The sequence below is a fragment of the Canis aureus genome, chromosome 19 (assembly GCF_053574225.1).
Source record: "Canis aureus isolate CA01 chromosome 19, VMU_Caureus_v.1.0, whole genome shotgun sequence".
Classification (NCBI taxonomy): domain Eukaryota; kingdom Metazoa; phylum Chordata; class Mammalia; order Carnivora; family Canidae; genus Canis; species Canis aureus.
The window spans coordinates 41,818,253-41,844,300 of record NC_135629.1 but is presented as its reverse complement, the minus strand read 5'-3'; the positions used below and the strand labels follow the sequence as shown (position 1 = coordinate 41,844,300).

The 26,048-nt window shown below is 59.1% G+C and overlaps 1 protein-coding gene across 5 annotated transcripts; it reads right to left on the bottom strand.

Moving 5' to 3' along the window:
• Nucleotides 1-239: 239 nt before the first annotated feature.
• PLXNB1 (plexin B1) lies at nt 240-25,740 on the bottom strand. 5 transcript variants are annotated; one of them, XM_077859028.1, is made up of 38 exons: nt 25,653-25,740; nt 21,282-21,334; nt 19,597-20,709; nt 18,634-18,816; nt 18,172-18,300; nt 17,975-18,075; nt 17,551-17,683; nt 17,116-17,272; nt 16,754-16,862; nt 16,571-16,679; nt 15,535-16,221; nt 15,211-15,333; nt 14,892-15,014; nt 14,512-14,605; nt 14,264-14,436; nt 13,949-14,100; nt 12,061-12,166; nt 11,782-11,918; nt 11,319-11,495; nt 10,966-11,137; nt 10,539-10,781; nt 9,625-9,801; nt 9,399-9,547; nt 8,809-8,909; nt 8,488-8,705; nt 8,143-8,321; nt 7,929-7,995; nt 7,550-7,696; nt 6,525-6,693; nt 6,158-6,261; nt 5,998-6,082; nt 5,583-5,755; nt 5,219-5,379; nt 4,974-5,121; nt 3,272-3,336; nt 3,055-3,130; nt 2,133-2,207; nt 240-989 (listed from the first exon to the last, which is right to left on the bottom strand). In XM_077859028.1, the coding sequence occupies exons 3-38, from the start codon at nt 20,701-20,703 to the stop codon at nt 885-887; spliced, it is 6,414 nt and encodes a 2,137-aa protein (XP_077715154.1). In that variant the 5' UTR covers nt 20,704-20,709; nt 21,282-21,334; nt 25,653-25,740; the 3' UTR covers nt 240-884. The 5 variants fall into 5 exon arrangements, with proteins under 5 accessions (XP_077715154.1, XP_077715153.1, XP_077715155.1 ...); XM_077859027.1 differs by lacking the exon at nt 25,653-25,740 and adding an exon at nt 24,928-25,035; XM_077859029.1 differs by lacking the exons at nt 21,282-21,334; nt 25,653-25,740 and adding an exon at nt 24,928-24,951.
• Nucleotides 25,741-26,048: the final 308 nt, after the last annotated feature.

Genomic DNA, 26,048 nt, shown 5'->3' with positions numbered 1-26,048 from the left:
CCCCCAAAGGGGTTCAGACCCCTCTGCCTCAGGTTGCAGGTGCCCCAGCCCATCCTGGATGGGATTCTCACTTCCTTCCAGAAGTGTTTGCCCCAGCAAGCCTGCCCAGAAGCCAAAAAGAGCTCAGCCAGCCCAAGGGTCACAAGGTACAGGTCGCACTCCCTCCAGTGCCTGCTAGGTGCAAGCTGCCACCCTCCTACCAAGGGAGGGGCTGGGCCAAGCCCACACATCAGACACCATTCAGAGTGTTATCCTTTAATGAAGAGCTGAGTCAGTGGGGCCACCACTCTCGTCCAGGCCCCTGCAGCAGGTGCCCCTCACCACTGGCTGCCTCTGAGGCACGGTGACCCCGAGGCAGCCAGCCCTGCAGAGGAGTCAGTCTGCAGTGGCCTAGCAAGGGCATTCATCTCTCGGACCTAGGGACGTGGCAGCAGCAAGGCCGGAGGCAACTAAATTGAGGTCAGGGATGATGGAGGAGGATGGGACAGGAAGTGGGGTTCTCCTCCTCTCTTTCCGAATCCCAGTGGGATAAAGGCCAGTGTTCAGGAACAGTACAGTCTCTCCAGGGGCTGGAGGCCCTTCCAGCCACTCTCCGGAAGCCCTTAGTCCCTGACTCCCCACACACAGACCTCGCATACAAAACAGCCCACAGGGTCACTGGGCTCAGGGAGCAGGCTGGGCACCACCCGGTCAGCCTGAAGGCCCCAGGCCGGCGAGGTAGGTCCAGCAGGGCCCAGGCCAGAGGCCCCAGGAGACTGGAAGCCACCTTCCACTAACTCTGCTTGTCAGGCACTACAGGCATCTAAGAAGGTGACTTCTCCCTCACGGTTCCCGGGCTGCTCAGGCAGGGCTGAGGCAATGGCAAGCCAGGGCTAGCCAGGTCCCTACAGGTCTGTGACCTTGTTCTCCACAGCAGCAGCGATCTGCTGGAGCCGGTAGCCCAGCTGCATCTTCTGAGCTGCGCCGTCCTCCTCCAGGGCTGTGATGATCTGCAACAGAGAGTGGCCGGTCAGGGGAGCACGCCACCACCCTCACCCGCAGACGTCAGCTGGCCACCTCAGACACTGCAGCACAGCCAGGGGAAAGGAGCCCCAGAAAGCCAATGAACTACCTCACTTCCTCAGTGCCTGGCTGGTGAAGTCAGCATAGGGTTTTGGGGATTAGAGAGGAGAGAACTTACTCAGTACTCAGTACTTAGTACTTAGCACTCACGGTAACAAACATTCATTTCCACTGGTAAAATTGTTTTGCACCCACTATACCGGCCTGGTCCCCGCGAGCCCCCTAGAAGCCCTGTTCTAGCCACCCTGGCTCCTCCTACCCACCCTGCAAGAAGCAGGGACCCCACGATGATGGGACACACGTGATCCTGCCCTCATGGAGCTCACTGATGGCAGGACAGATGCTAACCAAATACCAGCAACTACAGAAGGACACATGGCAGCTGTCACAGGGCAGATGGGGTCGGGGGGGTCCCTACCCTGACTGCATGAGAGCACATGACGCACCACAGACCCCTGCCTCCCTCCCTCCCTGCCTGCACTGCTGGAGCAAGACCGGGGTGCCTGGAGTTCACATTTCTGTGTCACACGTTTATGGAATGACTGTCCTCACTCCAGGCCTGGACCATGAGGCAGGCACCGCCTCATCTCTGAACAGCAACGGCCATGTGGCTGGTGGACAATTCTGCAGGCACTTAGCAGGCTGACTTGTGGGCACTTGGACCCGAGGCCCAGTCCAGGGATCCCCCAGACAGCCCCCTCACTGGCTGGTTGTGCCCGTGCCCACCCTGGCAGGACCCTCCTCTCTGGCAGCGTGTGCATCCCACAGAGGAGGCCGCGCACGGCACAGTGCCACTGTGGACTCGGGGAGGGATGCAGGCCAGGGCGAGGTGGGGGCAGAGGGGGCAGCTGTGTGTCCCTCCCAGCACATCCCCCACACCACCTCCGGGCCCTGGCAGATGCCCCAGGGGCCCTGCCCCAGTGTCTGGGATCCCTGCCGCTGCTGAGGAGGTAACCCGAGGACAGGCTAGAGCACAGCCAGTTCCAGGGCCCAGGCCCACAGAGTGCTTCCCCAGCCTGCTCTGTGCCTGGGGGGCCCCGGCAGGGGTCAGGGCCCAGGGTTCTGCCCACCTGGTCGTAGTACTTGTTGATATACTTGTAGAGCTCATGCAGGGCCACTCGTGCCCCGAGGTCCCCAGAGTAGTTCTAGGGAGGAGACAAGAGATGAGAGAGAGTAATGTGTCACCAGCCACAGGACGCCTGGGAAACGGGGGAGGAGGTGGCGGAGGGGACAGGCCCTGCGGCAGGCAGCCCCATCTACACACCAGGGCTCCCAGGTCTGCAGCGTGAATAGGGCCCCAGTGGTCACAGGGCTGAGCAGGGACGGGTGCCGCTTACGGGCTGTGACCCAGCATAGGTCAGCTCTGATCTCCCTCACGTCTTCCGTGAGGTCACACCAGGCCCCTCCACAGAGCCATCTCTGAATCTGCACCTCCTCGTCAGGACAAGGGCGCTGATGCACCTAACCTGTGGAGCTCCCCTGGGGGCCAGGCGAGTGGACAAAGCACCCCCCAGCAACACCACCAAATTGTAGCTGCAGTTGTTACTGCGTGTGCTTGTGGTGTGCATCATTGTTTCAGATGCACTGTTTATAAGTTCCCCGGGGCTGTTTAGGAGTAGGTGGGGGCACATCTACACCCCCGAGGGAAGCAGTACGGAGACATGGACAGGCCTGGGGCTGAATCCCAGCCACCTCGCTGCCTTGGATGCACTGTCCCCAGATCCCAGCACAGGCTGTAGGCACCCAACTAGCCAGGTGAGTCAGGTTAGGTGGCAGCTGCCAGGAAAAGTCTCTGCTGCTCTGCAGTGAGATGTTGGGAGCCCTGGCCTTTTATAGTGGCCAGTGGAACGTTCTGCATTTATGATGATGATATGTGTCCTGCCCCAACCAGCTCATGGGATTGCTGAGGCCCCAAGGGCTTCCTTGCAAAAGAGCAGGACCCTCACGGCAGGACACCTGTGCCCAACCCAAGAAGCAGAGGGAGGGCCGTACCCGAGACAGCTCAGCCAGGATGGAGTTCATCTCTTGATCACTGGCAGGGACAGTCTGCCTGATGTCTGCGTAGTACCTGCCAGAGACCAGATACGGCAGCTGCCAGGTAAATGAGCCACTCCTCACCCCACCAGGGCCCACCCCTAGGCTGCAGCCATAAACATCCATCAATCTGTCCACTCATCCCTCTTCCAGACCCATCTCCTCGCCCTCATACCTTTCCACCATCCGTTTATAACGGGGAATATCTCGAGCATATAGAAGTTTGTTGATGGGGGAGTCCTGGGCACCAGCAGGAAAGAAAGAGAGCCCCCTTAGGGTGACCAACTGTCCCAATTTTCCCAGCACTGTTTCAGTTTTAAATATCCCAGGAAACCCCTCAATCCCCAGCAACTGGGATGGTTGGTCCCTCTGACCCATTTCTTTCTACAAGGACCTCCTCTACCCCTTCGCCTCCATCGATGTCCAGTCTCGGCTTTTGTCACCTGGAGCTTCTCCCCAAATTGTTCCAAGGTCACTTCTCAGCTCCCCATGCCTTTGCCTGCGTCCAGCAGGGAACAGGCATGGGGGTGGGGGGGCAGTGCTCTGTGGAATCCTAATGCTGCTTCTCCACATGCTGCTCATTCCCCACATAATCATGTTAAAAATCAGGAAACTGATCCAGAAAATTAATGTAAATAGCCCCACATCACTTCACCCTGAGGGGTAGAGCTGGTGCCTGAAGCAGGTCTCTCAAGTCAGAACCCACGTCTTAACACACACAGACACATCCTCCACCAAGAGGTGGGTTCCAATCCCAGCTCGGCCCCTGAAGCAGTGGGTTCTGGGCAGTACACTTCCGTACTCGGCACCTGCTGCCTCATCCTACAGCAGCCAGGAGGGTAAGGCAAGATGGCACCAGCCCTGTGTGGGCAGTGTCACAGTCCTCGGCCTGAGTCAGCATGCAAGCCTCCTCACCAACACTCCGTGAGGGGGACCTTTGGCATTCCTAGTTTGGACTATTCCTGAGCTACTCAGCAAGCATTTGCACTTTTGCTGGGAAGGGCGGGGTGGGGGATGGGAGGGGTCGGCAGTGTGAAGGTTGAGCAAAAACCCAGCCACCACACAGCATTCACCTGAGGTGGCCCCTGGATCCTGGTGGGACCCTGTGCTTCTCAGCTCATTATAGGCTGACAAGAACGCACAGAACAAAAATGGGCCTCAAAGACAACACTACAGAGTAGAACTTAACATTCTGTTTCTCCACAGAGATCGAGAGATAGATCTCTCAAGAGGTAACAGGTTCCCTTCATGGGCCTGAGGAGCCACCAGCCCTGTCTGCTGAGGGCCTGAGCAGTTGCAGCAGTGACCCCTTATCTGTCATGCGACTCTCTTGGCTCTTACCACTGTGACAACACTCCACCACCACCACCACGTGCTATCAGACAAGCCCTGGCCTCTCCTATGTGCTCCCAGCTCCCCTCCCCAGCACCTTGCTCCACGCCTGGCACTCACTGCCCTGGCCTCTCCTGTCTACTGCACTGGCAGGCAGACACCTCCTCCACCTCTGAGTGTGGGGGATGAGAAAGAAGCAGGGGTCACTTCTGATCGCTGGGCCTCTGGCTACGATTTGGAGGAGGGGGAGCCTGAGGTGATGCGGGGCCACCAGGTGGTTTCCAGGTGAACAGGTGGATTCTATGGTCACAGAATAGCTCCAGGCCACCTGCTGGATTTGGTTCCTGAGGGGTCATCTCTGAAGACTGAGGCACTGCCACATTCCAGGGAGCTCAGGGACAAAGCCTGGCCTGGCGCTGGAGTCAGAGGCCTCCCCAGCCCTCCTCCCTGACATTCCGGAATCTGTGCACACACAGCACCACCCATCCCTGACCCATTACTACCCCACCCCATAATGCCCTCCGTATTCACCCTGACCCACTCACCCGGCCCAGCTTGTGGTCGGCCAGAGTGCAGGCATCCATGAAAGTCTGTGCGATGACCAGGAGCACTGCATCCATGTTATCAGATGTCTGCACGTCGAACACAAACTGCGGGTTTTTTATTATATTTATCCAGAACCTTAGCGGCAGGCTGTGGGCAGGGCAAGCATGGCCGATGAGTGTGCTGGGGAGGCAGGAGAGAAGACCCCACACACACCTGGCCCAACCAGCTCCAGCCCCACCCTCACCTGTTGGTCTTCCAGATATGGACAGTGTCCTGGTCAGAGATGCCGTGCTGCTGGGCCTGCTCATCCAGCAGGTCGAAGAAGTACTTAATAGCAAGTGGCACGGGACGGCTGGTGCTGAGTATCACCTGGAATAAGTCGTCCACAAACTTCTGCAGGGTGCCCTGGGGCGGGGGTAAGCACAAGAGGAGGTGCACTCAGCAAGGGGACCTCAGCCCCAGCCCAGCCCCAGATGCCTTGGGGTACTACACCCATGCCCACCCCACACCATCCTCAAATCCTATAAGTAGCCATCCTCCCCCACAAGCCAGACCTACTGCCTGTCCTGTCCCTGACCCCAGCCTCCAACCCATCCCTCCTGCCCCACCTTCATGGACAGTAGGCGAGTCAGGTAGATCTCAGGGATGGCCTTGGCTCGCTCACGCTCCCCGCCCCGAAGGCTGCCTCTCCGCGGCCTAGGAGGCTCCGGCTCCTCACTTGGCTTCACTAGGTGCCAGGGTCGGATGCCCCCCTCATCCACATCCTCCAGCATGGGAGTCCCTGTGCCAAGACCCCACAGCTCATCACCCCTCATCAGGTACCACTTTCCCTGGGCCCTCAGGCTCCTGCCAACTTCCAGGAGTGGACGCATGGGTTGAGGGCTTCTCCAGGTGGAAGGGAAGTAGACACAAGCCCATCCTAAGGTCCAGAGGGCTTTCCCCATTACTGGGGACTGGGCGAAGCAAGGGCAGAGGATGGAGATTGGGTGGGCGCTGGGCCGGGGGTGGTGGGGGAGTACTCACTCTCTCCAGGGACATAATCCTGGTTTTCCCGGAGAACATGCTTGGTGAGGCAGGGGACCAGGGCCACAGTTGCTCCGTCTGGGACCTGCTAACCACAGCTCGTGACCCCTCCACCAGCCCCACCCCACCCTACCCCTCCTTCCGCTCTCACCCCTCCCACCTTGTAATGCTGCAGGGTGTTCAGGCGCCTCCACAGACCCTGGACCTCTGAAGTGACATCCTCATCAGAAAGAATGAGATGCCCAGCCACCCCAGACCGCCACTCTGCAAGAGCAAGGTGGGACTTGGTCTAGGGCTCCTGGGACACCCTTCCTGTGTCCCTCCACAGGGTTATGAGCTCCACCATCAGGGGGCAACATCACCCAACCTCTGCAAAAAGTAGGAAGGGGGGGGGTGCCCTCACCATGGGAGAGGTTCTGTATAGAGGTATTCCACAGCCCACCTCTGCCCCTGTAGGCCTGGGCCAGGGCGAGCCCAGCCTTCACTCTGGCTCAGTCCCCCAGGTTACCCTTCCCCTCCACCCTCACCAACATCCAGGGTGCGAGGATCTGGCCGCTGGGTGAGAGGCACTCCTTTATAAAGCTGGTCCAGCATCTTCTCTTTGGCCTGGGAGATGGTGTCGCAGTCCAGGACCTTCACAGGCACACCCTGGGCCTCTCCCGCGGCAGGCCCCACAGCCAACAGTGCATTCAGGGTCTACCAGGGTATCCACAGGAACAATTAGGGCTCATGCCACACGCGGAATGACCCAGGCGCAGACAGCCCAGGAGGAAGCCACTGCCTCTGACCTCCAGGCACCAGAGTCCCTAATTCATATCTCTTTACCCACTCGCCCCCCACCTCCCTGGGACAGCAGCTCCCTCCTCTGTGACCCCAACACCTAGCACAGTGCACTAAGAAAATGTCTATGGGCTGAACAGCAGAAAAAACTCAGGTCCCCAGGTTCCTGGTTCAATCGGACAAGCTGAGACACCTGACAGAAGCCTGCATGAGAAGTGACAAGTCCCTACCAGCCTGAGAGAGGACCAGGGCTGGTGCAGCCTGAATGAGATTTTCCCAGGGGTACCCCATGTGGGTCACTAAGGAAGGGATTCCACCAAGGGAAGGCAACCCAGAGGAAGAGACGTAAGGTCTGACAGAGCTGGCGCCCGGCTTGGTGGGTGCATCGCAGCATTGGCATGACACCAATCAGGCAAACACTCAGGCCCTGGCTCAGTGCAAGGACCTGGACTGCTCCCCAAACCCTGGCTGTGTCCACACAGACCCCATCCCAAGCCTGAGGTCCTATCCTCAAGTCCCTCTGCCTCAAGGACTGGTCCTCAAGACTCTGTCCTGCTAAGCCCACCTAAGGGCCTCTTTCCAGCAGCCAGCCAGAAGTCAGGCTATCTGCAAGCCAGACACATACATTCATAATGACCACACACACTCATTGTCTTCATCCTCACCAGGGGCTGACACCATTGTGCACAAATGTGTTCATGCAGTCTCTTCCTCCCTCCCTCCCTCCCTCCCTCCCTGTATCCCTTTCCCACTCGCTTCCTCCCTCCCTCACCAGGGGACGGTACTCCACATCCTCTCTGAGAAGGCGGTTGTCATTCAGGGTGTATTTGGCTTTGCCAGTCACGCTGTCCACTGGTCCCTTGTCCACTTGATGCTTAATTCCACGGAAAAGCATGTACAGAGGCTCCCCTACCGAGTCCTAGAGAAGTGACGTGGCAGTGAGGACCCCCAGGGCAGGTAACAGGCATGAAAGGAAGTTGTATGGGACATGGCCCACGATGAGGCAGAGGACAGGCTACAAGGGGCCCCAGGTGACATAGACAAGCTGGGTAGGAGCAGACAAGCTGCATGGGGACTAGAAGCCGAGAAGTTTAGAGTCCTGCCCCAACCTGGAGCAGAGCCCAAGCCCCATCCACCTCTGTCTTTCTCACCCTCACGAACGTGTATAGGCAGATGGACATCCAGTTGGTGAGCAGCTTTTCCACCACAGTCTCTGTCCTAGGATGACGGGAAAGGTTGGGGCAGGGTCAGGGCCTTGGGGCTCTGAGCAGCAGCAAACCCCCAGAGGGTTAGGAGCTCTGCCTCAGCTCCTAGCCCCAGCCCTTACAGACACCTAACCCTACGGCTTTCGACAGCCATACAGACCTGCGCAGCATCAGCTTGGGGTTCTTGGCCACGTACTGGGCCACCAGGTCACTGAGTAGGGTGCGGAGGATGTCGGTGAAGTACTCAAGCTTCCCATGCAGTGCGACGGTGAGCAGAGATGCCACATAGGCGCGGTCCCGAGCTGAGAAGGTGCGCTGGCTCTCCAGGGTATGGATGAACTGGTGCCAGGGAGACAGGAGGAGGAGGGAGGGTCTCATTCAGAACTGGAGGGACAGAGAAAGGGCAGGGGGCGGGGCAGAAGGGGTGGGGCCAGGAGACGCTTCTTCCCCCCCCCCACCAACCCGCTTTGTCCTGTGGAGAGGTCTGTGGGGGGCCTCGTGGCACCTTGGTGAGGAAGAGCTTGCTGTTGAGCAGGTTGGAGAGCTGCCCCAGGCCTTGTTCCACAGTGGGGCGCCGGCTCTCAGGTACACCCAGGTCCCGGTGCAAGGGTGACTCCTGGTGCCCAGGGAAGAAGACCCTCTCAGCATACACCTTATAGTCAAGGAAGGGGATGCCACTGCCCAGAAGGTCACTGGTTAGATCGGTCATCTCAGTCATGAGGTCTGTTGAGCAGAGGAGGCCAGGTTTGGGTGTGGATCCCACACTGTGGGAACAGCCTTAGGCAGAGCCCCGGAGGGTGCTCAGGCCCATTGCCGGCGGCCTCACCTGTGAACTCCTTCTTGCAGCGGTCCCGCACACTGCTCTCCAGATTCTCCAGCTGGATCTGGACCTTCTTATAGTCCCTCAGGGCCTGCTTGCTCTTCCTCCTGCTCAGCACCAAGGTTAGGAAGGGGGAGGCCAGACAAGGCCAGAGCCCTTTCTGGTGCCCCTGGCCCAGGCCTATCTACCCCAGCCTCACCCTGGACCAGGCTGATACCGTCCAACATGGCCATGCCCAGCCAAGCCAAGACTTAGCCCAAAAATAATTTAGACTGTCCTGTCCTGGGCAAGTCACACCCTCTCCGCAGGCTAGCCCCGGGGTTAGCCTAGAAATCAAGGAACTACAACCAGGCCAAATCCGGCCCACGGCCTGTTTCTGCAAAGATTTGTTGGCACACGGCCACATTCGTGTGTTTACATATCGTCTATAGCTGCTTCTGCATGCTTAACAGCAGAGCTGAGCCACTGAGGCCACTCAGCCCACAAAGCCTAAAATTGGTACCCTCTGGGACTTTACAGGCAATGTGTTTATTGACCCCTGGCCTAGTCTCCCCTTCCCATCCAGCCTCAGCCCAGCCACATCCAGCTGCACCCACCTGTATATGAGGACAATGATGATGACACCCAGAGCCAGAAGAGAGGTGCCCACCCCCAAGCCCACCTGGGCTGCCATGGGAAAAGCCACAGGGCTCTCGCCATCATACTGCACATGGCCCAGGGAGAAGCGCAGGTTTCCCATCTGCACCTACACAGGAAGGCACCTGTAAGTAAGGTTTCAGCACGTGCCCAGTGCCTGGCCCAGCCCACAGCCCACCTACTGACCGTGAACTCAGGCAAGGCGTCCGGTGCCTCTCGAAGGGCATGGTGCTGGGGCAGGGGCTGCTCCATGGGGGGCTCACAGTATAGGTGGTGACGGGTCAGCGTCTTCACCACGCAGAGGCCATCCCCTATCATGGCCACCACCTCCTCCTTAGACATTGCAAGGTCCAGATTCTCCCCCTGGAACACGAGGTCACTGATGGATCACTCAGAACTCTTCCCTAAGGGGAGTTGCTGGTGGTCACTCAGATCCTTTCCCCCTAAATGTGGGAAGGATGGTCCTGACACCCATCCCTAGGGGCAGGGCTGATGGTGCCTCAGCACCTCTTCCCCTGCATGAGAGGTGACAGTCCATGGGTATCTTCCAAGCTGTCCCCTGACCCTCCTCTGCCCTTCCCATCCTCCTGCCTCACACTTTTACTTCTCCAGAGCTAAAAATCCAGACAGTTATAGTTGCCCCCGAATCCCGCCCAGTTACCTCACAAAGCCAGATCCCCTGCTGTGTCTGCTGGCCCACCCGGTGCATGATGATGGGTTTCAGAATGCCCACCTACTATATGTGTCAGAATCCATGCCAACTGTTTGTCCACATTGAGTCAAGCTGCCAAATGGGCATTAGCCCAGGCGCCTACTGTGTACCGTGCCACCCAGCTACTACGTGTGCCAAACCATCTACATGCAGCCATTCAGACTCCTGCCACAGAGTGTGCTGGGACCCAGGCTACAGGACCCAAGCCCCGGGCAGATGTGTCAGGCTGGGCAGCCCACCACTGGTCCCTTAGCCCTCACCACATTAAGGGTAAGGAGCCAGGTCCATGCACAGGTCCTTGCTCTGCTGTCATGCCCCTACACACAGCAGTAGTGCCCAGCAAAGTGAAGGGTCATGTGGCCCCACCACGTGTGAGCAGGAACAGTACCTCCACAGACAGCACACTCCCGGGCTTGTGCCGGAACGGCATGGTGGGATCCTCGGGGTTGAGGGGCTGCAGAGTGGGGTCGGCCTCATAGGAGAAGGGTGTGGGGTTCAGCATTGCGAAGTCAAAGACCAGATTGTCAAGGATAAATTCCACCTGGACCCAGGGGTCCTCAGGCAGGCCTGGGAGGGCAGGCGTGTGGCACATGATGAGCTGAGAGGAATTCACATGGCACGGCTCCTCAAACTGGGGCAGAGGGAGGAAAAACGGGGGAGGATCAGTTGAGAGCCATGCAGGAAGGAGGTCACGCAAAGACTGAAGGATAGCCTCTTTGGTACCCGCCAACCATGGCTGTGCACAGGGTGGCATGTGGGGTGATGTGGGTGATGGCCAGCCCAGTGCACATGGGGGATGCCCACGGATATCCTACGTGATGACCGCCACAGGAACCACCGGGGGAGCATGCGGTTTCCGGGATCACACGGCGCCTCCGCCCAAGCCCCTGGTAAGGCTGCAGGGTTCTTGGGGCCACAGTCACTCGGATTCTTGGTGTCTGGACCGCATCCAAATTCTGGCCATGGACCCATACCTTACGTCCTCCACTGCAACACAGACCATGACCCATGGGTGGCTAGGAGAACCAGGCTAGCCCAGCCCCAAGCCACATGCCCCCCACTCCCAGTACCATAGGAGTCAAGCCTCCATAGAAAGCTCCGCAACCTCCCCACATCCTAGAGCTGCAGCCCCAGTACATGCCATGCAGCCATGCCCTTGGCCCAGCACCTGAGGAAGCTCTTGGCAGGGCCAGCAGAGGTGACATTGGGGTTTGACGTGTACTCGAATTGGCTATACAGAAGCCTCCGCTCAGTGGCCCCAAACCACACGGCCACAGGGAGTGTGGCAGGTACAGGGTATGGGCTGGTCTCACACCGCAGCTGCTCAGCCTGCTGCTCCAGGAGCCTAGGGCAGGGAGGGACGAATGGAAGGCAGGGCCAGGAAGGGGAAACAGAAGATTCTGGGCCACAGGACCCACTCAGACCTCAGCTTACTTCCCTCAGCTGACTGAAAGCTCCATAGGTAAGCTTGGAGGCCACATTCCCATGACAGCCCCAGCTTAGAAAGGGTCTGGCCTCTTTCTGACAGAGTAGACCTGGCCCTCTCCCCTCTCTGTTCTCCCCAGCATCCCACCCCTCTGTCTTCTTCCTAGAGCACATGGATTTTGGCAGAATGAGGAAGCAGCCCTCACAGGTGACAAGGCTGATCTCCAATGACTACTCTGATGTCCTCCAGCCGCCCAGTCAGGAGCTTGGAGCCGTGCAGGGTAAGGTGGGTGCCCCCGGCTCTGGGGCCCCGGGTCGGGAAGATGGAATGCACCTTTGGGTCCTGTGGGAAGTGGAACAGGGAGAGACAGCCAAACATGAAGCCACCAACAGAGAGGCAGGAGTAGCCTGGGGCAGACAAGAAGGCCTTAGAGTAGGAAAGCCCAGGAAGGCAAAACTAGATGCACTGAGGAAAGCTACTTCACCTGGTAGGCAAAATCGTGCTCTGAGACACCGCGTCCTCTTCCTGGCACCTCCACCGTCACTGCCCCAGCCACCTCCCCATCACTGGCCTCAGTGATACACACGAAGCTGTGGGCACAGGGCAGGCTGGAGTGCCAGGCTGCACCAAGGGCCCCTCAAACTGACCGGCTGCTCCCTCCCTGCCCTACTAAATCACGTGTTCTTCCCACTCCCAAGGTTGACAGAGACCTTCTTGCATTGGAGGAAATTCTTTATGGCACACCAGAGGGCTTTGGCATCTAAGAATTAACATTCATAGTTTCAACCATCCAAGTCCAACCCTAAAGCCCTCTAACAAAGAGGACTTTACCTCTCTGTGTGGCACAAATTTACAAGGAGCCCTGCAAGGCAGGCTGTGGGGATGAGGTGCTCAGCTAATGAATGGCCTAACTGGCTGCCATTGCCACATGCACCACACCATTTGCAAAGGGGTGGAAACTTGATTTCCTCGTGGAAAAAAAATCCCTGGAAGCCTCTAGTCAGGTCTGGGGGTAGATGGAAAGGGAAAGTGAGCAATCTAAGAAAATGCTGGTTCTCAGCCAGAAAACAAAAGCTTGGGGCAAATTAATTTCCCCAATGTGAACCTGGCAGTGGCTCGATTCTGTGACATTGTCACACTCACTGCCAACACTTCAGAAAACAGAACAAGTGATATGTAAAGTACCTAGGAGGGACTTTAGCAAGAGAATATTTTAATCTCTTTATAAATCACTTTTCAAGTTACTTTAGTCTCATGGTTCTAGAATCATTAACAATCTAGACAATCACCTAAAGGTCTTGGCCATGACTCAGTGAGGGGGAAACCACATACTCTAACAAAGTCTGGTTTAAAATACAGATTATGAGGGGTGCCTGGGTGGCTCAGTCAGTTACAGTGTCCAACTCTTGATCTCAGCTCAGGTCATGATTATGAGATCAAGCTCTGTGTCGCTGAGCATGGAGCCTGCTTAAGATTCTCCCTCTCCCTCCCCCCCGCCCCTCCTCATCACCACCCTCACCACAGCCACTCTCACACATGTGTATGCTTGCTCACACTCTCTCTCTCAAGATAAATAAATTAAATCTTTAAAAAAAAAATGTAATACAAATTACCAAAATAAATAAATTAATTAAATAAGATATAGATTATGGGGCCCCAGCACAGGCCTGCTGAGAATTCAGATCTCTGAGGTGGGTTCCAAGGACCCATTCCTTTGGTGGCTTTGGAAAGGCTCTCCAGGTAACTCTGATATTCAATCAGGTTTGGGATTTGCTGATTGTGGATATTTCCTTGGGAATATCCTGTGTGGGCACCTCTGGGACCCTGTAGCTGCCAGCCAGGCTACCATGACCAGAACCTCTATCAGCTATAGGCCCTGGGAAGGCAGCCAGGATCCCAGGGACTGGACAGAGGAGTCACACTCAGCATGCGGGCCACAAGTCCCTCCTCCTAAAGAGCCCTCCTGAGGCAATGTTTGGAGAAGAAAGAGCAGCAGGTGGAAGGTCAGCCTCTGAGCCCAGCTATCTGGGGTCTGAGAACCTTGCTACCACAGCTACATCCACAGTCACTCAGAGAGCCAGGTGAGAACACCTGGACAGGGCCACCTGTTGACTCTAGGCAGTGACTGGGCCTGGGTCCAGCAATGTTCCCCAGCAGCCCACACTAGGAACACGTATATCTGTGCACAAAGCAGAGGTGAGTGCTCTGAGGCTCCAAATGGCAACCCTAGTTCTGAGGCATTGTGACCAGAAAAAAGGAAAGGGGGAGAAGGAAGGACAGATGAGTAGGGAGTGGGTGGACAGGTGTGAGTGGGAAAGCCAATCAGGGAGCCTACAAGGTGTGCTAAATTCCTACTGGTCCAGCCAACTCACCTACTAGAGATCTCGTATTCCTGAGCATCCACAGCACATGGCACTCCGGCCACCCTGACCGTGTCCTGTACATCCTGCACATGCTGGCCCAGGTTGGAGCCCCTGATGGTGACACGAGTGCCTCCGTCCACAGGCCCAGTCAGCGGCTCTACCTGTTCCAAGAGGTGGACTGCTCACCTCCACCCACCAGTCAACCTTTGGCAGCCTGAAAAGGCAGTTCCAGTCTCCCACCTTTGGGCCCCCTGGACTCACAGTACCCCCACCCTCCCTCTAAAGGCAGCGGTGAGGAAGGGACACACCAGTGTTTCAACACACCGAGTGGATGAGGGGTGCAGGGCACTGAGTGGCCACAGCTTCAGTCTCGCCACAAGCCTCCTGGGCCACGCAACGTGGATGCTCTCCCTTGCACCACACACAGCCATATTGGGGCATGGCAGTTTGGCAGCGGCTGCAGTCCCCATGTCCCACAGAGCAGTCATACAGTACCACTGGGGGTAGCAGAGACAAAAGTGAGAGGCAGGCGTGGAGGAGCCCCAGGCCCCCAGAGGCCCCAACTAGCTCACCATGCAGCCCATCAGCACTGTCCACACGCAGACGGCCAGCCCGACGCAGAAACAGCCCCACACGGAGCTCTGGCTGCAGAGCCTCATAGCTGAGCTGGAGAAATGGGAATGAGGTCAGAGCCTGGGGCTGGGGGAGGCATCAGGCCTGGGGAGGGGGTGGTCAGAAAAAGGGACCAAAATGACTAGTTGCGGGAACACAAAGTCAAAGTTGAGGTGCAGGGACCTCAGGCACATAGGGTCAAAGGTCAGAGCCGGTTACCCAGACTCCCTCAAGGTCACAGGGTTACAGCTGGGCTAGGATGAGTGTGGTGAGCCAGCTGAGGTTGGGAGACAGCCTGTGGCCAGCACATGTTGCCCACCCAGGTATTCATAATCCATACCTGGTTCTGCTGGCATGTAACATGGCACTGGGTATCAGGAGGTGGCTCACACTCGACCCGGGCCTCAACCACCACTTCGCGGCCCTCCAGCTCCATCACACACTCATTGTCTCCTGGGCTGTCCTGGGGGCAGAGAACACAGCTGGTAGGGCAGGCAGTAGTAGGAGCTGAGCCCAGTGAGCCCCGTAGGGCCCCTAGTAGAGCCCCTGGGTTGGGATTGAGACTTGGGGCCAAGCTCTCTTCCTGCTCTCCAGGGCTTGTGTGTGGCTGGTCAACAGCCAAGGAGGCTGCAAGTACACTAGCAACCCAATGCACCCACCTGGAAGAGGCGCAGGTTTCTTCCCAGCAGCCGGACTTCTCGTTCCACATGGACGGGTATCAGCGTGGAGCCCTGAACACTATCTACACAAGGGCAGGAGCTGGCCCCCTGGTTCACCTCCTCCTGCAGACACCAAGAGCAAGGCAGTCTATGGAGCCCACCCTGTCAACTCACCCATTCCCCATGCAGAACCTGGGGCCCAGGCCAGCATGGAGCTGCAGAACCCACCCTGCCCCTTGAACCCTCCAGATACAGAATTGCAGGTAAAGGGCCGAGTCTGCCCTGCGTCCCCTCCCGAGGCCTCCTTCCTGGGCTGGGCCTCACCAGCTCCCAGAGCCCGGGGGTGTCGTATTGGTAGTCGAGGCTGGACAGGAGGATGAGGGGGGCAGGAGGGCCCTCGTGCTCAGCCGAGTCTCCATCACCTGAGAGGAGGGTGGAAGTGGAGAAGGCGGGTGTGTCACCCCCTGTCCACTCGTCCGCCTCAGGCAGCTCGCCGCCTTCTCTCATGAGCCAGTCCAGAGCAGGCTTCACGGAGCCAGCGGCCCCTGGGAAAGTAGTGGCGGGAGCAGTGCCGGGGGGCTGGTCCAGGAGTGCCGCAGAGGGGTCGGCCTCGGGGCCGGGGTCTGCAGGGGCAGGGGGCAGTGCTGCTGCATCTGAGGGCGATGGGTGGGAGGCTGAGAGGTCTTCGGGTGTGGCCATGGGTCCGGAGTCAGTGGGGGCAGGGACAGCGGTTCCAGGTCTGTTGGGGGGGTCGGGAGGGGGAGGTTCCTCATGGAGAGGTGACTCTGTGGAGGCTGAGGCAGGTACGGGACCAGGACCTGTCCCTGGCCCCCAGGGGCTGAGCAGGGAAGGCCCGTCCCCAGGTGGGACATCCGAGGCTGTGGCTGTGGAAGGGGCCCCAGGTTCCATGGGAAGGGTGTCAGGAGCAGGGGTGACAGGGGCCTGGGGGTTTTGGGATGGGAAGGGGGTGGGTACATCTCTTGCTGGAGGGGCTGGGGAGAGAAGCAGGCTCTGAAGGGGGAGGCAGAGAAAGACAGGAGGGGCCACTCAGCAGGCAGGCGTGGGAGCAGGTGGCAGGCAGGCAAAGGGTGTGTTAAGAGGAAAGGAGACCAAGGGAAAGAGAAACAAAAACAGCCCGTTAATTCTCCAAAGGAGAGAGGGGAGGGCAGGCTCCAGGGGCATCTGTGCTGAGGTGGGGCATGAGGCCCAGACCTCCCCTGCCGCTCAGCCACAAACGTCTCTCCTCAAACTCCAGTGAGTCCGCCACACACAGCAGCCCGCGGGTGGGTAGGTGCACAGACCCTGGGCCATCAGAGAAACCCACACAACCCTGTGGGGCCCAGCTAGAGGTCCTGCTCACCTGCTGGCTAACAATCATGGGTCCGACGTCACATGAGGCCTTGTGCGTGCACAGCTGCTGCCAGACACACCAGTTACACCCCCAGAGGCTGCTCACACAGGCCTGGCACCTGCACAGAGCACAGCCATGGGGCAGCGGTCACCACAGGGGAGCCCAGGTGCTGGGGGTTGGGGAGGAACTCACTGTGCAGACGGGTGGAGCTCAGTGACTGCTCCACAGTCGTAGACAGAGAGCGAAGCTTTGGCAATCACCACAGCACCGAACTTAAGCTCCACGCTCACGGACACGTGGTCTGCAAAGCGGGAGAGAGGGGCCCCGGAGTGGGGTTAGCACCATCAGCAGGGAGGAGAGCCCAGGGTCTGGGGAAGTCCACAGGGCACAAAATGGATACTTTAGGGACTTGGGGACTAGCCAGGGGACTCAGAGAAAGGTGCTACTTTAGGGCTCCCAGCCCAGATTCACACCTCACCCCAAATGCACCCCTTGGGGCAAGATGAGAGGGTGGGGCTCCCAGGCCCCGGGGGCTGGCCCCTTCTCTCACCCACCGGCTCCTCTTGGCAGTGCTGGGGCCTCACTGGGGTCTGGGGAAGGACACATCACACCAGAACTGGTCAGCAGGGCAGAACTCTGGTGATCCCCAAACTGGCAGGAATAGGACTCCCCTGGCCACAGGGGTGGCAGGTCAGGCACTGACAGGAAAACCTGCCAAGAAAGGCCACAACAGGCTTTTGGAGCAGACCAGGGCTTGTTTCTGGGGTGTCCAATGTAAGCAGGCTCAAGGGCAGGCAGCCCCCAAGGGCTGGGGGTCCTGAGCCTTCACAATTGCCTTTTAGCCTGGGTTAGAAACAGAAAGCAAGGTCCAACGGGAAGTGACTCATATAAGGCCATGTGGTATTTGGAGCCACTGACACTAAAATTCAAAGTCTTGACCCATCACCAGAGCCCTCCCTATGAGGAATGTGCCTGCTCTGTTCATTCACCTCCTTCCGCTCCTCTCGGCTGATGTTGGCAGGACTTATAACTGCCACTCGCAGACAACGCAGCTCAGGCTGGAAACTCCACAGCCACCGCTCTGGGCCCTGTCCTCGTGAGCACTCGGAACGGCGACTACACCTGCATGAGAATGATGGGGATCCACCTTCATGGGGGAGGGCACCTCCAATACTGGGGACCTCAGCAGGATCCTCAGACAGGCCGTGACACTAGGCTACATCTGCCCTGGCAGGCCTCTGATGTCCAGGATGGAGGATGCAGGAAGGAGAGTAGGGCATCCAAGGCTCAGGGGTTGTAAGTCAAGGGTCAAGGACCAGGAATACTGGACAGGGCAGTTATGCAGGTGCAGTGCTAGGGCAGGAGGCTGGGGTTGGGGGATAGATCGGGGTCAGGAGTCAGTAGAGCACTGACCTGCCAAGAAGCACACACCACCCACAGTATGGGTCCTTGTGAGCAAGACAAGATGCACAGTCCAGGAGCTGAGCACAGGAGGCCACAGGAACCTTGAGAAGCTATGACAGCAATCCAAACACCAGTGACTCATGGGTCCCTGGCCCAGCCCAAGGCCCTTCCCAGCAGCCAGGTCCCAGCTCTCGCCTGGTACTCACTGTGCTCTGAGTCATGACATACAGGTGCTCAAAGGACCCATCAAAGGTAAGGTCTCTGCTCACAGCAGACCCCTGCTGGATGTTCTGTGTGGAGTATGGGTGGCCATCACTTCCCGGGCCCAAGTAGACCTGAAATCAGAGACCACAAGTTCTGGTACCCAAGTCCATGGCCACAGACCCAAGACCCTCTCCTCTCCCCATGACTGAAGCAATTTACAAGCAGAACTTTCTCCTAGGCAGTACAGGTCACGCCACCCAACCCATGGGGAGGGGATGGGGAAGTCATAGATAAAAACCACCCAGCCCTGGAAAGAGAAGCATAAGTCATCTCTCCTAGTCTTGGGGCCAGGGGTGTGTCACAGATCCTTCATCCCAGCCTTAGGGGTCAGAGGCATAGTTCAGCCCAGGCTGGTCACCAGCAATTTATCGTGGGACAGAGCCCAGTACTTCCTGTGGACTCACCCTGTGCAGTTGCCCTTGACTGTCACCCAGGAAAGCAATGGTGTGTCCATCCTCCACAGTGACTGCCACAGCTGTTAGCTGGACCCTTGGCCACTCCAGAATGGGTGTGGCTTCTAGGGGGACACGGCTGGCCATGGGGCTGGGCGTGTGATCTGAGCCACAGGGATAAGCATCCAGGGTATCCTACAGGCAGCAAGACTAATAAGGCCCTCCCTGGATATCACAATCCCCTGGCCCAGCCAGCTTTCCCTAAATGATTCTATTTCCTCTGCTGGGCCTCCAGGACAGCCTTATTCCCTCACCCTTCTCTTCGGGAGACCATAGACTGCCCCATCCCCACCCAGTCTCTTTGCCAGCCCTCCCTGACATCGCCCACAGCTGCATCCTTAGCGTGGCCTCAGCTGCCTTGGACAGGCTCCAGCAGCTCCTTACCCTGCCCCTGATCCCCACCCATCTGGAGTTCCACCTTCTCCCAACCCCAGCTTATGCACTCAGTCTTCCCCTTGTCCACCAGCTTGTGTCTTCATGTCCAGGTCTGCTCCCCTAGGCCCCTACTACCTTTCCCTCACTCAGTCCCCCTGGGTGGGGCTTCTTCCCTGTGTTATCCATCCAGAAGCTAGAGCCAAACAAGTCTCAACCTCACCAGGCTCTTGCTCAAAAACCTGAAACAGGGCCTAACTCCCTACATTCTAGGTCCCTGCCCCATACCCTAGGACCCCAAACACCCTCAGTCTACCCACACAAACACCACCTCTACAGAGCCCAGTCCAAGCCCAGCTATGAATGGCTCTCCAAAACCTGAGCGCCACAATTTCAGTAAGGTATCTCTCCACCACCCAGGCACAATGGAAGTACATTCCCTCCGTTGACCTGATCAGCCCCCACACCACCACTAGTTTCCCTTCAGAGTCCTCGGGCAGCTGCTTGGCTGTGAATGCCAGACAGGAATCAGCTGGGACTCACCACCGGCAGCTGTGCACAGTCAGAGTTGACATCATACTCAATATAGGCCACCTCGATGCCATCCTCGGCACGGCCCTCCCTAGTGTAGCAGGCATCTCGTGTGCGGTTAGCAAGGCGATCCACCTCGTCCAGAGGGAAGGCACAGAGGGCAGAGGCTCCAGATGCTCCGGCAGCTGCCAACGGAGGCCGGCCCACAGTGGGGGGAGCGGCTGAGGAGAAGGCTGCAAAGAGCACCTCGCCCTGGGCCACCTCCCGGGATGTGGCCACAGCCGCAGCCTGAAGCAGCCCATAGCGGCCACCCTGGCAGGCCAGAGGCAACTCCACATAGGAGTAGTAGTGCTGGTCCTGGAGGCACACTCTGGACACGTAGGCACGAAATGCTCTAGACTGAGCCTGCAGGTCTCGCCTCAGGAACAGGAAGTAGGCACTGGCCCCACGTGCAAAGGCGCTCACGAAGTGGTGGCTATACTCAGAGAGGCGGCCCACAGCCAACTTGGCCGTCTCCTCATAGGAGAAGGCAATTTGGGGGTCCAGCGGCCACAAGGTCCGGGTTGTGATGGGAGGGATGCCACCCCCCACACCCCTGCTGGTATAGCCTCGCCCCACGAAGAGGAGGGGCTCCCCAGCCAAGCCCTGGGCCACCAGTCCCACTGTGCTGACCGCAGGATCATTGGCGGCCACATATTGGGTGTCCCCAGGGCGCTCGGGCCGCAGCAATAGCTGTTCAAGCTGCCCCAGGCGCCGCAGCTCGCAGACCCCCTGGTGCACACTCCCGCACACCACCAGGGCCCCTGGGCTCACCAGGAGCAGCTGGTTTAGGTTGTTGGTAGCCTGGGCCTGGGGGCACTCATCTGGCATCACAGGTGGCAGGCAGTCCCTGCTATCTAGCACAGGGCCCGTGGACACGGTAGCCTCCAGCTGCAGCCCAGGGCTCAGCTGGAACAGGAAGTTGGTGGCTCCTAGGTAGAGAGTGCCTGAGGTGGGATCCCGTGTCAAATGCTGCAGATGCGTGCCATTGGGAGTAAAAACAGCCAGTGGAGGGGGCTGGAGGGTGAGAACCCACCCAGCCCAGAACACCTGGAGAAGAGCTGGGCCGAGAGCAGGCATGGTCACCTGGCAAGGAGAGAGATGGAGTGCTGAAGGGCCACTGTTGGGATCACATCACCAAGATGATTCTCCTAACCCCAGGGAGTGAGCAGAGGAGGCCCAGGCTTAGATGGCACTGTGGTCCAGGATGACCCCAGGACCACATACTAGCAAGGGGTCAGATCTTTTCCTGGTAACTTCAACGCTGTTCGTTTTCTGCAAGCACTATGGTCTCAGGAGACCTCCATCCCATCCCACCACCCCTTTGCCCTGCCCTGGCCTGTGTCACCACAGGGTCCGAGGGTAAGCGGCCAGTGGGGCAGAGATGTGGGAAACAACCCAACCCCAGGGGACTGGGGCCTGGAATAGGCAAGAGAGCAAGTGAGGGGAAGGAGAGGCCCAGAGCCCTGAGAGGCTCAGAGCACTGAGAGGACCCCTCTGAAAAGGCCAGGAATCCAGAAGGAAACCACAGAACCAATGACAAGATGAGGGAGGTTGAGGCTGCCAGGGTTGGGGTCTGAGAAACTAGACCCCACCTTGGAGAGCCATAAGAAGGAGTCACACTTCTCCCAAGTGCCTAGGTGTGAGGTCAGGCTCACCTGGCAGGGCCGACTGGATCAGGAGATAACAGCATGACCTGTGTGGGAGTCACCTAGCCAGGGAGATAGCAGAACATGAAGCTGGGGGCTGGGCTGCAGGCATGTGGGAGCCCAGGCTCCCCTTCCCGCTGCCCAGCCTGCCAGTGGAACTGGGCCCAGCCTGGCCCTCAGCCACCAAACACATTCCACAGGGGACGCCTCCTCAGAGCCCACACAGGGAGGAGGAGGGCAGTGGAACCAGGCACCCTCAGGGCCTGGGAAAGGGCAGCTAGGAAGGAGCCCCATAGCTGGCAGAGCCCAGCCCCACCCCACCCCAGTATGGCCCTGTCCCTCTGCAGCTCCTTCTCCCTTCCTGGAACTCTTTCTCACCCTCTGCCCAAACTCCATCAGGGCACCCAGGTACCACACAGGCCAGGGACCGTCCTAGCCCAAACTGACACTGGCACATAGGGAAACACAAGCTTGCATACACAAAGAAACATACATGCCACTGGCACTGCATGCACACGCCCACACACAAGCACACAGGCACTTGCACACATGCAGATACATGCAGATGCAACACGTCCACATAGCACAGACACACAGAGAAACACAGGCCATATACCACACACACTTAAGACACCTGCACAAAGACACAACCTCCTTACACAAACACACACATTGCACAAACAGGCATTCCACACAAGCAGATGTCACACCCACCCACATTCAGACACCCACACACACAGATTCATGCGCACTTCCCTGGTTCGAGCCCTAAGGCCTACAGGGCCTTGGAAGCCAGCATATCTCTTGCTATTTCTTCTCCTGCAGGTCAGAGCAGAGCCAGGGCCCAGGGTTGGGGGAGGCTTGTCCCAGAAGTCACCATGTCCAGCTTTGCTGCCCACCCCCGGGGTCTCCTCAGACCCTGGGTCCCTGCTCTTCTCACAGATCCCTCCCTGTAAGCCCCTGCTAAGGCCTGCTGGGAGCTGAAAACCATGGCAACACTATCTTCCCCAGCCCCGGGTGGTCCCCAGTCAGGAACACTAGGTTGATGAAATGCTGCTCCCAGGCCGGGAGATAACTTCTACTCGGCCTCTGCCAGCCCACGTTGCCCAGCCCCTCCCGCCCCCAGCTGCCAGTCTGCAAGAGGGAGAGCTTCCCTCAGCCCAGGGTCAGCTCCTCCCAGCCAAGACCCCGCCAAGGTACTGCTGAGACTGTCCCGCAATGAGAAGGCTGGGCGTAAGTCTCAGAGAAGGGTCCAGCAGCCTGGTGGGAGCAGGGGAGCAGTGGCCACAGCCCAGCTGGGCACTGCTCCCAAAATAGCTTGGGGGTTTCCATTTTTAGTGTGTGGAGAACAGGGCAGCTCTATGGGAGCAGGAACAAGGCCGCCTCTGTTTGCTACCCGAGGGGGTGGGGGAAAGGGGATAGTAGGGAGAGTCGTGAACCCAGGACTATGGCAAGGCCAGGGTTCCAGAAGCCCCCCACCTTGTTTCCAAGGGATGGGGGGAAAGTTTCTTACTCTGGGAAGACAGAGTCTGCCTGAGAATGGGAGAGGCTTTCTCCTGCACTCAGCTACTGCTCACTCCCTCCGGCCACCTCCTGCTCAGGGATGTGCTACGGGCAGAGTGTCCATGGTTAGACCAAGAGTCACTCCTTTATTCGCTTAAAAACATTTGCTCAGAGCCTACTGCGTGCCAAGGTTTTCCAGCCCTCAAGGGGCAGCAACCAAGACACTCCCCAAATGTAAAATCACAACTGGGTCAAGTGGCCCACAGGAGGATGGAAAGGATCAGAAGAGCTCCTGGCCAGCCACAAAGGAAGCTGGAGGCTGAGCCACTCTGGGAAAAGTGACAGGCTTCTTCAGTCACCGAGGCAGGACTCTTCCCCATTAACCGCAGGTGGAGAAAGAAGAAAGGCCCGGCAGTGACATCTTCTCCCTACTGGGCATTTGAATTCACAGGCCAGAGCAGCCCCCAGTCCCTCCAGGCTACCCCTCCTACCTCACAGGATCTTCAAGCAGAATCAGAGTATATCTCTCCCCAGTCTCTGGGGCAGCCCCGGGCCTGAAGAATAAAGGTCAAACCCCTCTAGTCCACGCCCTCTTCCATCCAATCCATGCCAGGGCTCCCCCACACATGCTGTTAGCTCCTGCTGGTCTGAACTGTGAGCTGTTTCACACTCCTCCCTGCTTGGAATGCCCACTCCCTCTCTAGCTGGTTAACTCTGACTCTGAACCATCATATCCCAGGAGAGCCTTCCCTGTCCCTCCCAGGATCCCTATGGTGGATGGAATGGACATGCCCAGCTACCACCCTGGTGTGGACAGAAGCTCTGCCTCAGGCTGAGCCTTACAGATCCAGTTTGTAGAATGGGAGGCAGGAGGGCTCCAACCATTAAATATGAAACGGTGTGTGCCTGGCAGGAGTGGCACCAACCAAGGTCACTTTTCTCTGTCCCACCTTCCCCATTCTAGACTTGAAAGCTCCTTGCCGGCAAGAAAAGTGGCTTTCGATTCAGAGGCCCCAGCAACTAAGACAGGTATTAGCACAAAGCAGGTGCTCCTTACTTGTGGAGAGATCCCCCACTTCACAGCCAAAGAATTGGCCAGGAGGGGAGATACAGGGCTCACGTCCCTCTCTGGGACACTTGGCCTCTCAAAGGGACAAGGTGTGAGGCCCACTTTTATTAATAACCAGGCCAGAGCAGACTGAAAAGGCTGGTTGGAGCCAAGCCTCATGTCCTCAACTTGCAGGATCACAAGATCTCAGGCCTCATCCAAACTCACAGGCGAAGCCTAACCCTGCATGTACCCGGGCCGTAGGCCTGCCTTGAGGTCTCTTCTGGGCCCATCTTTCTCTGAACCTCTCAGCAAACGCCACAGCTGCCCAACGTCTATCTGCAAAGAGAAGGCACCTCCAGGGTCTTCCTGGGGCTGTCCTCGCCAACCAAAGAGGCTAACAAGCTCTGCCCTTCCACATCTGGAGGGGGGATACCCAGCCTTCATCTACCAAGTCACAGGGATCAGTAGGAAACTGGCCTTTCCTTCCCCTTCTCCTGCTTGGCTCCCAGGGTCCACTCAGGAGACGAGATTCATGGACAGTGCTGTGGTGCATTGTGTGTCCAGGCGGGGTGGAGGGGTCCACCATTTCTGCAATACCCTGGAGGGCTCAGGAGCGCTCATCAATCACCCAACGACTGGGTCGTGCAGGGAGGTGGGGGGGTCCCCCTCTGCAGATGCCCAACAACAAGGTTCACAGTCCGCCTTTGTCGGTGGCACCGAACGCAGCCTGGAAAGGGAAGCTCGACCTCCCCCATCGGCTCTTCGTCCCTCCTCCCTGGGCCGCAGGGCAAGGACCCCACGAGTGGTCCTGGAGGGCGGGGACGGGGCCGGCCGGTCCCGGCTGAGGCGGCGGCGAGGAGGGGGCGCGGAGGAGCAGCTCCACCTCCTCTGTCTCCCAATCGCATTACAGGCGGAGCCGCCAGAGTTTCCCTCGGTGTGGAGAAGTGTGGTCCCAACTCTCCGGACCGAGGCTGCCCACCTCGCGCCCGGGCCGCCCCTGCCCGACGGCTTCAGGACCGACGCTGCCCACCTCCCGCGCCCCCGGGCGGCCCGTCCCCGCCCCCGCCCCCGCCCCGGCCCCGGCCCCGGCCCCGCACTCACCACCCGGCCGGGCCCCGCGAGAGGAGCGCGCCGAGGCGGGCGCCGGCCGCTGCGGGCTCGGGATCTGCGCGCGGCGGTCTCGCTGCCCCCCGCCCCCGAGGTGGCCCCGGCGGCGCTGCAGCTGTTACCCGGAGACCGCGGGGCGGAAAAGCGCGCCCGCTGCCCGCCCCTCCCGCCGCGGCGCTGCCACCACCGGGAACAAAGGAGACAAAGCCGCGTCGGCCGGGCCGGGCTGCGCTCCTTCCCCCCGCGCCCGCCGGGCCGCCCTCCCCCCGCCCGCCGCCGAGGCCAGGCCGGAAGCAGCCGCGAGAGCCGGGCGCGCGGCCTCGAGCCGCCCGGGACCCCGCATTCCAGCCCCGCGGGCTCCGCACTTGCCGAGGGCGGGGGACTCGACCCTTCCCGGGGGGGGCGCAGGCGGCACGGCGGCGGTAGCCACGGCAACGCGGGTCGCGGCCGGGCGAGCCGGGGGCGAGAGGCGCGGCCCGGAGCGCGGGCGGCCCCGCCCCACCCGCCGGGCCTCACCTGCGCGCCGCGCAGGAACCGGAATCGGGAGCGCTCCTGGGCGGGGCGGGGCCGGGCGGCGCCGGGCGGGGGGCGCGCTCCGCACCCACAGGTGTGCTGGCGCCGCGCCTGGCGTCTCCCTGCGCCCCTTGGCACCCCCGCTCCGCAGCGCCCCGAGCTCCCTCCTTCCCTTCTTGGGGTCGTCCTTCTCCAACTTTCTTTACCTGAACTTCTGGGCGCCTGGTTTCTTCCCACTGCCCCGGCTCCCCGGCTCCCTGACAGCCACCCCCTCCTTCCGCCCCAGTCTCTAGCAGTGCGAGAGGAGCACAGGCTCTGGGGTTGGGCCTGGGTTTGTGCCACCACTAAGCCAAGTAACCTGACCCCCACCCCCACACACGCCTGTTTGCTCACTGGCAAGTGGAGGTGATACCACACCTAGCCGGCTGTTAAAGGAGGGCACACGGGCTGCGAAGAGCACAAGCAAGGGCACATTTCCTTCTTTTCCTCCCAGGCCTGTACCTGGCCCCACCCTAAGCCGGGAAGCCTTGGGCAAGTCTGGACTCCCTCTCACTGGCAAATACCTGGGCTTTCCTAGGGAGGAACTGCTGAGCAGAGGCCCA

What these genes read in the sequence shown, in the direction of transcription:
- PLXNB1 (XM_077859028.1), bottom strand. Translation starts at nt 20,703, where the DNA reads ATGCCTGCTCTCGGCCCAGCTCTTCTCCAGGTGTTCTGGGCTGGGTGG. An exon ending in CCCCCGGGCTCTGGGAGCTG is followed by an intron (nt 15,334 to 15,534) that starts GTGAGGCCCAGC and finishes TGGTGTCTGCAG; the next exon opens with GAGGAGGTGAACCAGGGGGC. An exon ending in ACACCCTGCAGCATTACAAG is followed by an intron (nt 6,083 to 6,157) that starts GTGGGAGGGGTG and finishes TGTGGTTAGCAG; the next exon opens with GTCCCAGACGGAGCAACTGT.